This window comes from Diorhabda sublineata, chromosome X (assembly GCF_026230105.1).
Source record: "Diorhabda sublineata isolate icDioSubl1.1 chromosome X, icDioSubl1.1, whole genome shotgun sequence".
NCBI classification, from domain to species: Eukaryota; Metazoa; Arthropoda; class Insecta; order Coleoptera; family Chrysomelidae; genus Diorhabda; species Diorhabda sublineata.
Genome location: NC_079485.1, coordinates 30,605,884 through 30,623,708, shown reverse-complemented (window position 1 = coordinate 30,623,708; position 17,825 = coordinate 30,605,884). Strand labels below are relative to the sequence as shown.

The 17,825-nt window shown below is 34.9% G+C and overlaps 2 protein-coding genes across 2 annotated transcripts; both read right to left on the bottom strand.

Moving 5' to 3' along the window:
- Nucleotides 1-2,348: 2,348 nt before the first annotated feature.
- LOC130451450 (testicular acid phosphatase homolog) lies at nucleotides 2,349-10,551 on the bottom strand. The gene is made up of 6 exons (XM_056790466.1): nucleotides 10,381-10,551; nucleotides 10,233-10,328; nucleotides 7,264-7,503; nucleotides 6,884-7,193; nucleotides 2,636-2,829; nucleotides 2,349-2,514 (listed from the first exon to the last, which is right to left on the bottom strand). Exons 1-6 carry the CDS (start codon nucleotides 10,459-10,461, stop codon nucleotides 2,368-2,370), a joined length of 1,068 nt encoding a protein of 355 aa, XP_056646444.1. The 5' UTR covers nucleotides 10,462-10,551; the 3' UTR covers nucleotides 2,349-2,367.
- Nucleotides 10,552-13,315: 2,764 nt separating this feature from the next.
- Nucleotides 13,316-17,781, bottom strand: LOC130450765 (protein-serine O-palmitoleoyltransferase porcupine). Its single transcript, XM_056789387.1, has 6 exons — nucleotides 17,613-17,781; nucleotides 17,398-17,549; nucleotides 17,073-17,322; nucleotides 16,792-17,017; nucleotides 16,406-16,742; nucleotides 13,316-13,814 (listed from the first exon to the last, which is right to left on the bottom strand). The coding sequence occupies exons 1-6, from the start codon at nucleotides 17,642-17,644 to the stop codon at nucleotides 13,408-13,410; spliced, it is 1,404 nt and encodes a 467-aa protein (XP_056645365.1). The 5' UTR covers nucleotides 17,645-17,781; the 3' UTR covers nucleotides 13,316-13,407.
- Between the last annotated feature and the right edge of the window lie 44 nt (nucleotides 17,782-17,825).

Below are 17,825 nucleotides of genomic sequence, written 5' to 3'. Positions count from 1 at the left end.
TCAGAAAAATGTAGAGTAATAAAAACTCATTAGGTATGCAAAGGAACCACAGAGTGACCCAACTTATCTTTAATCCACTTTCATAGTTTGGTATTGATTTCATTGTAAAATTCTTTTTCTTTTTATCAAGTGCAGGTAGTACCACCCGGGTGGGGGTATATATATATATATATATGGGTTTTTAGCCTATTGTTACTCATTCACAAACATTGAAAACAGTGTGCCAAATGCTTCCCGGTAGGATACTCGTAAAAAGGAAAGAATTAGGCAAAGGCACTAATAGAAGGTTAAACGGAATCTGTTAAACGCAAAACGTAACTGTATAATCTACTACCTAAGTAATTCCTACACAATATTTCAAGACCTACGCCTATGGCCGACACCGAAATTGAGCCGAACTGGACGGAATTCCCCATTTTATTACTCTATGCCTTTCTGAAATAAACTATAGTTAATAAAGAGAGATGACAATCGATCTCAATCCCAAAGCCTTTCAATCACTTACATCATAATGATTGCTGATTGTGACAAGTGACAAATAATCTTAGATTCTCTTAGATCTCAGCTCACAGTGGCGCTAAAAACGAAATTTACACAACAAGCCTATCTATCTGTATATTTATTATCTATGACACGACTGTGAGAGGACGTGGGTGCTCACTGGTATCATTGGGAGTTATTTAAAAGTGACATTCAAAATCGTTACGTAATATGGAACCAAAAAAGCATAGGAAGAGGATAAAATTATTACAAAGTCAATGCAAAGGATGGACGAGAGGATGAATAAAGGCAGAAAAAGTTAACCCAAATTCATCCAGACTATAAACTGGATGCCAAAATGGAGATTATGAGAATTTTGTAAAAAATACAAGCATATGTCTAACAGCTATGCTCCAAACTTTCCAGGATATTTTAGAAGTCTAGAGTCACCCTAGAATAATTAATTGCAGCCAATTAATTCTTCACCAAGTGTTTATAACAGTAATGCTGAAGATACATTTTATGATGATTTGTTTTCTGAATAGTAATTTCCTAACTCCTGGTACTTACCACTTTTTATCTATTTTGTTAATGAGTGTACGAAAAAGGGTTTTATCATAAAAATTATTCTACATTCGAATGCCCCCGTTCAATATACTCCCCTCCCCTCGCCACACCCCTTTCCATACGTTTTTTCCATTGATCGAAGCAGTGCTGGAAGTCTTCTTTGGAGAGGCTCTTTAGGAGCTCTGTGGTTTTTTGCTTTACCGCTTCCATCGACTCAAATCGGGTCCTTTTCAAAGCACATTTAATCTTCAGAAACAAAACAAAAAGTCGCACGGTGCCAAATCTGGTAAGTACGGCGGGCGTTCGAGCACTGTAGTGCGCTTATTGGCCAAATACGACTTCACAGATAGCGCGTTATGGGCAGGTGCGTTGTCCTGGTGCAAAATCCCCGAGTGATTCTTTCACAACTCGGGCCGTTTATTACGAACATGTTTCGAAGTGTTGCCAAAACTGACAAATAGTAAGTCCGGTTGACATTCTGACCCTCTGGAACCCATTCAGTCATCACGATACCGTTAATGTGAAAAAAAAAACGATCAACATTGAATTTTGATTTGCTCTTTCGGCCCTCACTAAAGCACTTACACGATTCAAAAACTCGTCTAGGGCGCGCATTATCGTTATTTAATAGCCAGACCTCGTATTATGCGCTACAAACACGTGATGAAAATGTTACGTTTCTGCAACGCGTTCGCAATGTCCTCGCGGCGCAACCGCAGCGTGTTCGCGTCTCATTCGTTGCACGAGAGAATTAAGGTAGATTTCAGGGAATTCTTCGCAAGCTGCTACTAGCAAAAGGGGGACTTTGAGGCGAGGGGCCGTATATTGGCGAGCCAGGGGTTGAGAATATTTTATCACGGCTGCCACTAATAAAAATTCAATGTATGAGTACCTAACCTAAAATTTGATTCATTATTTTGTGACCGGTTTAAAAATTATGATAACAAAACTAACTAAGTAAGTAACGATGTGAAAAAGTGGTCATTGGATCACTGTCAATAATTATATCTACTGCTGTTTCACATTTTTCGCCTGATGGACAGATTGGGCCAAAAGTAACTAGATTTCTCCCTAAAATTGCAGCTTAGACGTTATAAAAATGGCACCGAAACTATGATGTTGCAAGTGCGTGATCTTGCATGAAACCATTCATGCGCATGCTCATGCATTACACGTAATATTGCATCATGTCAAGCGGCCTTTGAGACGTAAAAAACGATATAACCAAAGATAAATGGCCCGGGAAATTTGATTGGGAAACTAAAACGTTGAACATAAAAATAGGACAAGGAAACACTTCGTAAAATACAATGGACTATATTAACTATTTAATTCACATTCTTTGATATAGTCAAAACATAGAACATTCATTAGAGAATTTTTAAAATCATTTAGGATACATGGAGAATCACAGTTCGGTATGGCCCATATCGTTGGTTTATCACTCCAAAAATTTCTGTATTTAACCTAAAAAAAGTAGAACATTCATAATTTACATATATGTAATGTTTGGTATATAAAAAAATTATCAAAAACATTTGAAAATATTTATAAATTTGATAGAATCGTTCAAAATTGAATTATCTACCTTTATTTCTCCATTTTCGTATAATTCAAATACAAGGGTCGCCCCAAAATCAGGTTTAATGCTATCTACAAGCTCGAGACTTCTTAAAATATGAACTAATGTTAGATCATGAACTGAGTATAGGTATAACAAAGTTTCATCACTTCCTTTCAAACGATTTTCCATACACTTAATAGCATTGTTTAAGAACATTCCTAAAAATATCAAGGACACATTTGTACATGTTAGTGGATCGAGATGTATCAACATTGAGGGCATGTAGCAGACAACCACATAATCCAGATTTAATATATATTGAGATTTTTATGGAAAAAGATCTAAAATAATAATTTATCCATAGAAAGTGGATTACATGCCAAATTTTCTTTAAGATCGTCATAAAAACATCTTCTAGCAAACCATTTCACTCTTCTGCCTCATTTTCCATGAATTTTTTTTTCAAATATATCTTCTTGCATCCTTTTTTTATGCATTATCCATCTCACCTTTTGTACACTTAAATAGTTTGTTACTGATTCGTATTTATCAAGATTCTTCAGCTCATGATACATTTTATTCTTCAATTGTTTTTATTTTTTACTCTCCAGTATTTTCTTCTCCCAAATTTCCAGCTTTATTCTTCCTCCTTTGGATGACCTAAGTATTTTTTTTGATATGTTGTTTAATGTTTTAACTGCTTCATTACCACCCATGATTTTTTTTGTTTGTTTATTTATTTCTACTTCTTTATTATTATTCGATGATAATTCTTTCTTTTTATATATGATTTTTCAACAGCATCTCAATGAAATCAATTTCTTTGGTTCATTCTAAATCAAAGTTACAATACAATTTCGAAATATTTCAAAAACAATCAGTGGATGTTAAATCTGGTTCTCCTAGTGCTGTCTTTTTTTTTGAACCGCAATAAGGAACATCTGATCCAGTTTTAGAGTAAACTTGGTGTATAACCATATTCAAATCCAACGCAATTTTAGATCTGTTTTAAAGCAGTTAAATATAAACAAATGGGATTGATGCTGATGATCTAAGTTTACCAACAAACTCATAGTTCGTCAGTTGGTGGAAAAGTCGATAGAATTCAATAAACCCATGTTTGTCTGTTTTGTTGACTTCACCAAAGCATTTGATAGAATACGCCTGGGAGACGTGATTAGGAGTCTTGAGAAAAACAACTTGTGACTATAAGTACCAACGAGTCATCAAAGAACTTTATACCGGAACCAGAACAAGAATTAAAACCAAGGTAGGACTCTCTGAAGAAGTTCAAATTAATACTGGTGTTCGGCAGAAAGACAGTCTTAGTCCAACCCTATTCAACATCATAATGGATCAAATTATCGAGAAAGTCAACAAAGTCAATGCAGGATACAGAATGGGTCACCGCTCCTTAAAGATATTGTTTTATGCAGACGATGGTATTGCTGTTGCAGAAAACGAAGACGACTTTCAACGTCTACTATATAAGATGAAAATTTCTGTCAAAAATATCAAAAAATCCTATTAGAAGCAAATTGGCAGTCGATAGCGGAATAATACAGCAAGTATCAGGATTTAATTACCTGCGAGTGAATATATCTAGTGAAAGAAACTTGACAGAGGAGGCACGAACACAAGCGATGAAAGCATCAAAAGTCGGCGGCTGTCTGAGAGATATAGTGTGGAGAAACAAAGCGATGAGCTCACAGAGCAAGACCAAAATCTATGAAACGTGTGTGATACCTCAGAAACCAGAGCCGAGACATCAACAACAAAAAGAAGAATGAGAACCACGGAGATGAAAACACTGCGAACCATCAATAGAGTCACCCTCAGGGACCGAATAAGGATTGATGACATAAGAGAAGAACTGGGCGCGCAGGATGTGATGAGACGGGTCAGGGCACGAAAAAGATTCTGGAGATTCACGTATAAAGAATGCCAGAAGACAGATGGGTTGAAACTCAGAGACCGACCACACGCAGACCTGTAAGCAGACCACCAAAGGGGTGGTACGAGAGCTGGAGTTCAGCTTCTCAGGAAGATCCAGGAAGAGGGTCAAACGTACAGGATTAAATAGGACCTGGTCCTATTGAAAGAGGAAGAAGAAGACTAAGTTTACTCTAAAACTGGATGAGAAATCCTCAAAAACTAACTCTCAACACCAGGAAATCGACATCAACAACATACTGGTTGTTTATTGATATATTTTGAAAGAGATCTGAAATTGTATTGGAACTTAAGAAAATATGATTAAGCGCCATTATGTACATGAAAACAAAAATTTTTATAATCAAGTTTAATAAAAAACCGAAACGATGCACAAAATAATTAGAGTATGTGGTGAAAGCATAAAGTTTGTTAATTAACAAAAACTTTAGAGATCCGCTCGGTAGATCCCCAAGGGAATTTTCATTTTGAATATTCATGACAACATTCACAACCTCCCCCAAACAACTGTTATAAATATTTCTCATTTAAATTCATCGGCTCCTGGCGTAGATAAAATAACCCCAAAAATGACAAAGGAATTACCAAAGAAAGATAAAATACTTATCAACCGCACATTTAATGATATTTCATGTCTGAATTACTGACCAAATCTGATGAAAACTGCTGAAATAATAATGATCCCTAAACAGGGCAAAAACCCAAACATTGTCTCTTCATAAAATTCAATAATCTTACTGCCAATCCCGTCGCCGTGTTGAAATTTGTCAAAATTTTTTTACATTTTCGTCTGTTTTTGAAATCAAAGGACCTCCTGATCGTCCCCCAATCTTTACAAGATCGTATTCACTTCTAAATATCGTAAACTTCTTTAAAAAATCTTCAATGTTATTAAATTACCACTAGATTTTGAGAAATACGCTTCACACTAATATTGTGCGACAGAACCACGTGGATTGAGATACCATATTACAGCTAATTTGTATGGGTCAAATCTTCAATGCGATTCTGGATCAGAGCATCTATGACACGAAAAATCTATGTTTTCGAGCGGGGCGCCTAGAACATCGTAAACAACTTGATATATTTGGAGATGTTCCTACTATTTGTTGGGATACAGGTTTCTTATTTTTACAAATAATAAGTTTTCTTGACATTGTTCACCAATGAAACCATAAATTATCGATCTGCAATATTAAAATGGCCACAAAGTTCAATAGTAAAGATTGAGGAACGTTTACTAAAACACGCCTTGTGAATGAGCTCGAATGAGGAACGGAAATCACTACACCAATTTGGATTCAAGAAGGAATCCACAGGATAAGCCACATAATAAATCAAGCACTAGAAGAAAAAAAAATACTGCACATATGTGTTTTTAGACGTTAGCTTGGCATTCGACAAGGTTTGGCACCCAGGCCTATTATGTAAAATTAAAAACTGTCTTCCAACTACATACTTCCAACTATTAAAATCTTACCACAGCGATGGAGAGTATGAAACAAAAATTAATGAAACCACATTTGATAATAGCAGGTGTACCACAGGGAAACATCTTAGGGCCATTATTATATGTAGTACTACTAGAAAATCATGAAACCACTATGAGCACCTTTGCCGTCGACACAGTTATATTAACAAGCAACGAAAATCCAGTTGCAGCTTCCAGGATGCTGTAGACACATTTAAATAACATCCCAACGTGGTTCAACAAAAGTAAAATCAAAACAAACGAAACGAAATCCGACCAAGTTATCTTAACCCTAAAAAAACATCAATGCCCTCCTCTATAACCCTACAATCGAGCGTATCTGGATGTATGGGTTGTGCAAATAAATACAGTCGAACTACTTCGTATGATGCACCATGATATGTGTCGAGCCCATAGACAGTAATTTACTATGTCTATGGCCAAACCTAACCCTACATAAAGGCTTATTGCACTACACTGGCTGACTCTAAACCCAGGGCAAGCAGTACAGTGAACTGGGTGAACCAGTTCTCTTTCACTGCTACCAAGAACAGCGACAGTAGCGTTGTTTCTGCTACAAATAACGCTTTAGTGTACACCCCCTGAACTAGTTCTGCCGATGCAGCTACCAAGAACAAACTTCATGAAAGCAAGTTATTGCAACCATAAGACAGTAGAAGACTAAAAAGAAATTGGCAGATCTAAAAAACTGGTAAAGAGGATTTGTCGCTGGAGAAGATCTCATCGCGCCATAGTAGAGCTTATATACTCTGAAGCCATCCCATTAGCTTGAGGAAATGTATATGTTTTGATTGCTATTAAAATAAAAAAAAATTCGTCCGACTTACCTCCTTTTACTTTCTTCATAAACTGGGTTTCAGAATAAAGAGCTAAATTTCTAGCTCCTAATTTTTTCATAGTAGCCATCATGGAATTATTAAGCCAATTTGGTAATGTGAAGTTATGCAACTGTTCAATTTCTAATGTATTATAAACAGATTCAATGTCTTCAATATTCGTGATATTCTGGCCGGTATGTTTCGTTAAATAATCTTTTAAATTTTGATATTTATTTTCTATTTCCACAATACCTGGTGTTTGTCGTATCTCTTTGAGTATTTTATCGTATTTAGCACAGGGTGCTTTCATAACTATATTCTTAAGGGTAAAATTTTAAATCAAATAATTATTAGATTTTAATAGATACTATCTAATGAAAACGACTTACTGTATCCCTTGATCTAGGTAGGTAAATTAAAGGTATAGGTTGCCATAATAAATCCGGGTTCCAAATTAGATCACCAACTGGTGGATACAATCCAGCAGTAAATAACTGCCCACTCATTTGACATCTAACGTAATAGCTACTAGTGATATTTACATCTTTGTACCAGTACAGTTTGGGAATAAATTCCTCATATTCACGTCTTATATTTTCCCCTAACAAATATAACTGCAGTTTACCCCTCTAGAAATAGAGACACACCACTAAATAATAAATAAACTGGTAAACACGTTCTTTTTGGTGGCGAATGAGAAAGTTTGTACTTTGGATGATATTGAGGTCGTTGCCGAATTAGTCTCGACAAAAACCCTTTTGATGTTTTATAAAAAGGAAAATGAGAAACCACAAACGGGAAAAATTATAGAAAATGGACATTGTTGATAGGTGAAGAGCGGATCGCTGAAAATGGCACCTGATCGGTTAAAGGACATATATTATTGGAAAAGGTAGTATCCAAATAGATCAAAATAATAGATTCGTTCCAACCATTAAAAAACCGTCCTTGGTACGGTGACGATTCTGATGATTGAAATTTACTCCATCACATCAAGAGTGCCGAGTAAAACCGGCTGTGATCTAACCGATTAACAATCTATAGTGAAACTAATTTAAAAAAATGGGAACAGATATAGTACAAGGAAAGTCAACATTAAAGAAGTCAATGTTGGAAAATTTCGTATTTCTGGATTGTGTATGTGAGGTTGACTGTTTTATTACCAAGTAGTTTCCAGAAGAAAACGTTTATTTTTAATTTTGTGATACATTTTGTTTACGAACGATTACAAAGTGTTTTTTTTGTACTTAAACAGTACAAATAGTTGAATACCATTAGTTGTGCAACACGTCAGCTGTCAACTACGAAATAACTCATAATTTAGTCCCCCGAGGATAATTCAACTAAAAAATAGAATTTTTTTCTAAAAAGCCATTTTCCACACCTTTCGATGATAACTTTGTATTCAAATCAGTATTTTTATTGATACAATGCGACTAAATAAAATTGTAAAAATTGCTTCTGCAGTAAACGTGTTAAATGTGTTCTAAAGTTCGTCTACTTTTTCCAAATCCAATTCAAAAGGATCGAACTTTTAAGCTCATGATAAGCTTTGTTCTTGTGAATATTTCCAGACAAACTACAGAACCCTTATTTTTGAAGTATCTGAAAAGTCAGTTACCGAACAACAGTGAACGTGATCCGGATAACATTCTGAACGTTTAGATCTCGATCGGGTTAACCCGAAATTAACGTTTCCGAAAAGTCCTAATGAGAAATTTAGCAAAACGACTCTAAAAATGTATGAAGAAGTGCTAAAAAGTAACACTGTCAAAATTGATAACATCTTTTTTGTTAGGGATTATTGCTTTTGATTACTTTTTAGGTCCTCAAAAGCGAAGTTTAGGTAAGTTTCGAAGTTACTTTAAAATGCTCCCCCAGCAAACTTTTGGAATCATCCTGATAGGGGTGAAAAAAATTAATAAACTGGCTTTTTCATAACTTTTGGAAACAAAAAAAACCTTGGAATCAAAGTTGTAGATCTATTATTTTAACATAAAAATGAACTTTATAAGTTTTTCGTTATTAATGATATTTTCAGAGCTCGGGTAGCTAATGCTTAGGGGATGGTATTTACAGCTGTAAAAAACTATAACCCCCCAAAAATTATGAATTTTGATTTCACAAAATGTTTTGGAATATTGTGAAAATTCACAATTTTATTTTTAACCCCCATGCTCAATGGAATTTTTTTTAGTATTTTATTGCATATTTTGAAAAATAGTCAACAAATTCTTTTTCCATTGAGAATATTGGTTAAAAATAATATTTTAAATTGTTCTAGGTATGAAAAATTAAGCAAAAAAATTGTATGAAATTGAAATTAATTATTTTTTAAATATATATGATTTTTAATACTATAATTATCATCCCCTAATCTCTAGCCGCTCAAACCATGTAAATATCAATAGTATCAAAAAATTAAAAAAGATCTACACCTTTGATTTATTTTCCAATTTAGAGTATTTCCAAATTTAACAAAAAAATTTTTCATGAGTGTTTTCTACACTTTTCTGGAGATTCCAAAAAATGTTTCACAGATCCGTTCGTGGCACGAAGTGCCTTGAGTAATATGATTTTATTTTTTCTCTAGCTCACACAATATCTCGGTCTTCGAACGAGAAAACTGTGCAATGAATTTTCTCTGATATACTTCCAAATACTTTATTCAGAAGCAATGAAATTAGTTTTTACATAATGATTTTAATAAAGAGATTAACAATGTGAACAAAATCAAAATCTTTTCTTTTAACAGAATCATAGAACTAAAGTCCTAAACAAAACAGAACTGCTCTAAGGTAGCAAACTAGGTTGAGAATCAAACAACTTGGATATCTTATTTTAACAAATATCTCTTCATCAACCTTGACTAACCCCAAACATAATTTCAAAGATTAGCAGTGGCGTGATGACAGGGAGGACGAGCAGAACCGGACCCGCCAAATGCCAAAAAATATAATAATGTTCTATACAAAAAATGTATATCTTGCAATATAAATTCACAGCTACTGAAGGGCCAAAACAATACCATTTAAAAGCAATTTTCACCCCCCAGTCTCCCCGGAGGTTCCGTGGACTTATGTCCTGAACCCACCGCCCCCAGGCCAAAATTATGGGCACGCCACTAAAGATTGATAATAATTTTGAAAAACTAGCAGGAGGTAACTTAAAGAGAATATTTTCTGAATCAAAACGTGATGGAGACGGGAGCTTTTTTTATCTATATTTGGATATCTATTATCAGTTTGTATCTAAAGTTCTATGTTAATTGTTTTGCTAGTTTATTTGAATAATTGTACATTTTTTGTTTTGATCTAGCTTTAAAATGAAATTGTCCAAAAACTTTCGATTATCTTACATTAGTCAGTTCCCCCCATCCATTTGGCCAAGAATAATTGATGTATGGATCATTCGTAAATGTAGAAGAAGGTGCCCTTTCACCATGTCTAAACGCCTAAAATACATAATTTAATCTTTTGAGAAGCACTAAAAGTTGACCTACTTACAATATGTACTTGTTTCAATGACGAATTACCGATCACGTGTTTTATAAATAATAATGGAATAATAAACCACAACACTTCCATTTTATTAATCTATCGTCACAACACATGGTGAAGTATTTGTTAATTATCGTAAGAATTATAAGAGATTGACATTTATCTAAATTAGTCAATGGCGTAGCAACAAATACAACGCATAGACGTCCAAAAATTATTTACTAATATTATTTATTATTTAAAAAGCTAGACAAATTCAAGATTTCAAATTTTATGGAGTGTCACAACCTGACCTAATAAATATATACGCCAAATTAAAGTAAAAAAAACTCTATTGGTGAACTCAATGAACAATCTTTTGACTGAAAGACCGTTATGAACTCGCCTAGTGAAATAAAACTGTTCTGCGAGACATTTTTGAAAAAATATTTCATTTACAATAAATCATTTTTACAGAAAATAACTCAACGAAGTGATACTCTACAAAATGACAATAAAACAATATGAATGAATGTTTATTTGATCCATGTTTTGGAATCCGTTGATCGTGTGGCAGTGTCGAGGGCATTTCATATTTATATTATAGACCGTGAAGACGGTCCTGTTCTAATATGTTATCGAATCTAAGCGTTGACGGTGCGCCGGATAATTCTATCTACTTTCTATGACATTTTTGTTTGTATAAGTCAATATAGAAATTTTAAGGATCCGGAGGTTCTAGAAGGTGGTTATAATATAATGGGCGGAACTAAAAGCACGTATGAATTTGAGTTAAGTAGTGAGAGTGGGTGGAGCGGAGCGGGAGCTGGTTGTTTTGTAGGTTAAAGCGTCCAGTTTTAGTAATAATGGCGCAGTGGTCCGTGGCGCATAGAGTTTTCGCTGTTGAACATTTGTTCTAAAGTAATGAATCAGTTATTACAGTTCAACAGCTTTACTTTTTTCACAACTGGATCAGTTATGAAGCAGAAGTCGTCCCTGCACGCCACGAACTCCACAAAATGTCGACAGAGTTAGGGCGTCGGTTCTTCAAAATCCTCGCCGCTCCACTAGACGGCGCGCTCCAACTCTAAACTTGTCTCGACGCTCGCTGCAGCGCATCCTGATTATTAAAAGTAATGGAAAACTTCGAAGAAAGACTTTTGATGTGTATCGACGCGGAAGAACGCCATCTGTCTGAAGTAATCAGTTCACTACGAACAGTGCATATCGATATTACAATTAACAAAGTCATAAATTGGATAATTACACCTTATATTCATGTGAGTCCATTTTGTATATAATCAAAATAAAGCGAATTATACTGATTTGAAATCCATGCGTTTTTTTGTGCCACCTTGTATAAAGCGAGTGTCTAACAGCCGTAGTTAGGAAACTATTTGATGTCATAGTGAATACATCAGGACAGTGACTGTTTTTTTTATATGTAGACAATTACGCAAAAGGCCTTTTTGTTTGTATACGGCAATATAGAAATTTTAAAGACCTGGAGGTTCTAGAAAGTGATTATAATATATAAAGCGGATGTCTAGCAGCTGTAGTTAGTAAACGATTTGATGTCATAGTGATAGTGAATACATCAGGACAGTGATAAATAAACCAAAGAGTGTATTTAGAATAAAGTAGATGTTATTAAATGTGTATCGGGTGGGCAACTAAGAAACTCAAATCTCAGGAACGGAATATATTACAGCTTAAGAGAAAAAATTATAACAAAAATTTCTGGAAATTATTTTCAAAATTTTAGGTCCACCACTAGAGGCTTATTTGGCAATATAGAATTACAAAAGGGACTTTTGTTTAAATTTACCCTATTAAGTGGTACTTTATATACTATAATCGAATTATTCAACAAATATCTCTTTAAATGGCAGGTGAGGGAGAGTGGGAACCTTCTTATGATAAAATTCCTGTAAGTCCGGTTCTGCTTAGCCGATTTTTAATCACTTGATATTGTTTAAAAGAGTTTTTGTCAGGGAATATAAAATATATAAAATTTAATCAATTCAATCAGCAACGTGAATGCTAGAGGGCGTTGTTTCATATATTTTAGATATTTTGATTTCTTAAGATACCACGGAATAGAAAAAAAGATATAGTCATGCGGTTTCGGCTATTTTAATGTTAATTTAGTTTAGTATCAAAAGACCTACTTAAACTTTTATGTTTGTGTTTAAATTTGTAAAGAGAATATATATTTATGTAAATATGCCACACCAGTTGCTACTTTTTTTTCTCAATTTTCTTCTAATGGAAATAGCTGAGGGAAATTGTGCATTAATCTGGTTGGTTGATATTCTTAAATTCATTCATCAAATATATGACATGTAGCTGTTGGCATGTCAAGATTTAGTCCTGACTGGACATAAAATATCACCATCACCTCAAATTCGCTTATTGTGTGTTAAGGTTGGAAGCCATTGGCTAAGGTAGCTTCACAAAATGTTGTAGCACTCTTTAAGACACTCCGCAATAGCTCATAATCCTCTACAAGGCTCAGATTCGTCCATCTTTGCTCGCACTTTTTAAGCTCGGCACTCAAGCATATCTTTAGGATGCTCGACTCAATACAGAAGAGAGCAATTCGACTTATAGGTGATCCAGAGTTGACCAGAATATTGGACAGCTTAGAGCATACAAGAAAGGTCGCTGAACTGATTCTTTTTTACTGATACTACCACTTCTGAAATGTCCAGCATAATCCCTTCTAGAGCAGTGTTTGCAAGACCTACTCGACAGGCAGACGTGGCTCATGAACACAGAGTTCGCCTGAAAATGCCAAGAATGTCAATTGATCTGGACTCATTTCTTTGAAGAAGTGGAAGCCTGTGGAATCAGCTACCAAGGCACCGAACACTACAATCTACAGAAATTCAAGATCAATATCCTCAGGCATCTCCATCTCGTATTCGAGTGGTGCCTGAAGAGAAGAAAAAATCATATATTAATGTAAAAGTTATTTATTTAAAATATAAAATCTACGCTAGAAATATCACATGCAATAACTCAAGAACAGGTTAAATTTAAAAAACATTCTTACGTAATAACTAAAATGTTGATAAGCATTATCCAAAAGCTGACAAAATATAAATTTTTCCACTTTTCTAATATACCGGTCTCATCAGTACTGGGATCCATCAACATCCCCAAATAAACAAGATGCAAAATGGTAGTAAATGAAAAAACCAACCTACAAATCCAAGACGCGATACTGTTTCTTTTGAACCTATGACTGCATATGTTTTTACATGGGTATACTCTGATACAACAGCTGAACGCTTTAGCAAAATAATCCCTAGTGGTTAATTGTAAGTAAGAAAATATTCCTATCAATATTAATACAACGGATACTTTGAATTCAAATCCATGAAGAAATGAAGATATGACGAACGTTGCTAATATGCCATAAAATTTTCCTAGCGGCAACCATGATCGGTACACATCTGAAAATATTAAAAATATCAAATACACCTACAGATTAAAGTTCTATTCATAATATTCATCAGATAATATTAAATTTGAGAAAATATGAAACAATTAAGTTATGCTCACATTTTATTATTCTGGTCCTTCGAGTCGGATAGGAACTTATAGAAGACCAGAAAGAGTAGACAGTTTTTTTGTTGGTTATATAAGCATGAATATCATCAAAAATTCCAACTTAGATAAACTCCAATATGTTCATAGTAGTGTAGTGAATGGCCAAGGACCGTTAATCACATAGGATCTGAGAGGCCCATCGCGCATCACTTGACATTACCAAAAGCCGATGTACTTTCAGAAGCCAATCAGGCACTTTGACTTGAACCTTTTGATGTCATTAGGCAAACTGCGAGACTTGCCTTGAACTGCGTTCATGTGAGTGCTGGGCACTCTCAAATGACAGTGGAGTTGGTGTCTTAGATGACCATCTCTGGTTGAAAGTCATTAGTCAGATGTTATACACTATTATTGATAATTATAAATTGTTTTTAGTCTGTTATGAGGACTGATCCTCTTGCTCAGCCTCTAAATCCTTTTCACCTAAATATAATTTTCATTAAGGTCTACATTTTTCTCCTATCCATGTTCTTTTATTTTCCTCTCTCTTTGAGAATGATGGGAATTAACTTCTAAGTCAACATAAGATTTTCTTTTTAGGGATTGGGAGAATACACGTCATGGTACATGGATAGCACGTTTTTATCCCAATTTGGAACTGAGGAAGCTTCTTTGAGTCCCAAAGGATCAAACCATTCAGATTATTTTTACCTCATAGCAAAAGAAACGGCATCAGCCTCAACAGGAGCAACTGTTGGATTGGGGATATGGGTAGAAGGAACCAAAAGAATATGGAGAGCCAAAGACGTTTTCATTACAGCTGATAGTGGTAAAAGGATTTGGGATTGCGCGATCTAGAGGAAAGTAGGTTGTGGACAGACTTGTGAAAACTGAAGACGACAAAAACTATCTCTTAAGTTCTGGAAGCAGTTGGTAATCTTTGTGAGAATATGGTAAATGTTTGACTAATTCGAAGCTTGTCTGAGTTATTGTGGCTATTACATTGGTGGCCCTGTAACTGGGTGCTTTATCCTGATGCAAGAGAAAATCTTTGAGCAAATTTTTCCGTCATTCTCTTTTATTGTCTTACATAATTTTTGAGATGAAATGGTAGATGATCTACTAAAATTACCCCTTAAGCATATTGGTCAGCATAAACTTCCCTGATAAGAGTTGCATTTTTTCAGTTGTGATGAACCTCAATGCTCTCCTTACTCTTGATTCATCAATTGTTTGTTTGGTAAGAAAGGCAGAAGATCCAACTATGTGTGCCTTTGTTTGACACATCCCAGCTATCTCCATTCATCCCCACGGAGCCTGTCAACGGAGTAGATCGTTGAGAGACGTAATAGCAATACCAAGAATGGGTTCCGGGCCCATTGGTGGGTTCAGCGATCCCAGTCTGACTTCGTCGTTGCCTTTGTTGCCCGAGTGACCGGGCACTCAAACGAGCTGGATCTTGAAAACATCACTCATCAGTTCTTTCAAGACTCTCTTGCACTCCAGCACTAGCTTGGAGCTCACTATTAGGACCATTATGGCTTGTATGGCAGCTCTGCTATCTCAGCATATTGAGATTACTATGTTCGTGTGGTGTCGATTGAATATCGCGCGTCCAAATTCCATCACAGTGAATACCTCGGCTTGGAAGAAGGTAGCGTGTTCTCTAAGAGAAAAAGATTTGTTTATTTTGGGGTGTCCTTTCACCACACGATTACCTCGAACCATTGAGGTATATATCCAGTGGAGGATATTAGATAGAAGACCCCATGTACAACCGAAGGCTCTTCTGCATGCCCAGAGAGCGCAGGTGGCCTTTTTATATTGTTGTCCCCTTTTTTGTACCAGAGCAGTTTTGTATCCAGAGTTACTCCAGATATTTTACGACCCTAAAGACGTACGAGTCCCGTCTCTCAATTTTACACTTGGGGGCGTGCCAGTGTTGCACTTCCTGGTAAGAAGAAGTTCGGTTTTGCTTGGGTTAATTCTTCGTTATTTGGACTAGCATCACCTGTCTACGCCCAAGGCCCCTTCCAGAGCAAACGTTAACTAAATCATCAGTGTAAGCCTGTGTATAAAAGTCTGCCTTATTTAGGTCAGTGATCACGTTGTCAAAGACCAGACACCATAAGTTTGGAAGCAGGACTACCCTGGCTGCTATAGTTTTGAGACAGTATCTGAAATGTATAATTCTTATTAGAATGAACAATCACAAGTTCACAATATTGTAACCTTCTGGTGAGCCAAGTTAGTTATGGCTAGTGGCCGTGTAGGTCCCACTGGTGGGTCACAATGTCATAAACGTGTTAATGGTAACTCAAATGAGAAATATACATATACTGGTGATATTAATACTGAAAACATTATTCACCAAGACTATTACATAAATACTTACAATTACACTGTCAGTTCTTTAGAGCCTTTCATAGGTTTATAATCAGCTTGAAGGAACAACCAGATTTAAGCGTTGAGAGGAAAATGAATTAAAACTTACATTTTTTCAAGAAATCATGCATTGGTTTGTTCCATGTAGTCACAACTACGGCTAAGGCAGAGGGAAACTCGATTTTCAAAGGATCAGCTATTTCAAAGTGCCATTTCTTCGGTTCATGCCAAATTTTAGGATTCTTGTAACCAGCTGCTAACATAGATGCCTCCGATAAAAAACTGATGAAATAATGACTAGCTCTGAATGAAAAAGCCTCTCTATAACTTGTCAACCACTGATTCGAGTCTTCGGGAATAAAATACATTGACCAACAATTAGAGAGCATGAGAAAGAACATTGATATCAATAAAGCCCTTGCTATTCCAAAAACCCACCATATGTTCTACAAAAATATATTTTATATTTATAACAAATAACACAAACGACTTTACCTTTTTTGTAGGTTGGTAAAACATTGCTTCGTACTCTTGAAAAGATATCCAAGGACCAAACATAACGTTTGCACCACAAAATATGTAAGCATAATATTTTAAATGAGATGGATATTTTATAACACCTCTTTCAACATCTTCTGCAAGCGAGATTAATTTCATACTAAAAACCATTATAACCCCCCTAATCTCCATCCATGTTTCAGATTTCAATAAAAAATACTGGCTAAAAGTACAAAACTATAAAATATGTGTACCTACACAAACGAATTAAATCTTACCATAACACTAAAATAATAATAAGAGTGTACTTCACTAACTTAGAAGTACTGAAGTATTGAATTTTGTGAACATTATTCTTTTGGGTTGGATAATATTGCTCTTGTATGTAGCTACCGATTCTTAAAATAATATATGATGATGTAAAAAATATTAAAATAAGATATTTTCCTACATTTGATTCGAGATTACTAATCAAATAAATTCCACTAGCTGCAAAATATACATGCAATACTGTTTTCGGAACATTTACTGAAAAAAAATCAAATATTTGATAACTGTAGCAAATTTAGTCGGTGTTGTTAAATACATTATAACAACACTTACTTGTAGAGATTACGATTCCAAAGGAGAGATTAACTACGAGTATTTTGTATATGATATGAAATATACTGATAGAGGAGGGAATAACACAATGTTCCCATACTTCTTGACTTGTTTCTTCAAAATATTCATGTTCATATAATAGATCTAATGAACTACAAATCCCAATAAACTATTAATTATACGTTAGACTTAAATAAATCTATCAGTATACTTACTCCTCATGGTTTTCGTATGCAGAAATAGACATGACTTAATAGATTTGAATTAATTTTTATAAATGTAAACATTTCTGTTTAAAACAATGTTTTCAATCGTGATTATGGCGCTAATTCTTTACATCATGGCCTTCGCTGGTGTAGGAATGGCGTTACCTCGGACCTGTTTACTATTACGCCTACGTAACAATATAAACATTCGTGTATAAATTC

Coding starts and splice junctions, on each gene's coding strand:
- LOC130451450 (XM_056790466.1), bottom strand. CDS start 10,461: ATGGAAGTGTTGTGGTTTATTATTCCATTATTATTTATAAAACACGTG. Junction 10,329..10,380: donor CATTGAAACAAGTACATATT/GTAAGTAGGTCA, acceptor TATGTATTTTAG/GCGTTTAGACATGGTGAAAG. Junction 7,194..7,263: donor TACCTAGATCAAGGGATACA/GTAAGTCGTTTT, acceptor TTTACCCTTAAG/AATATAGTTATGAAAGCACC.
- LOC130450765 (XM_056789387.1), bottom strand. CDS start 17,644: ATGTCTATTTCTGCATACGAAAACCATGAGGA. Junction 17,323..17,397: donor TGGAATCGTAATCTCTACAA/GTAAGTGTTGTT, acceptor ATTTTTTTTCAG/TAAATGTTCCGAAAACAGTA. Junction 16,743..16,791: donor TTTACCAACCTACAAAAAAG/GTAAAGTCGTTT, acceptor ATATTTTTGTAG/AACATATGGTGGGTTTTTGG.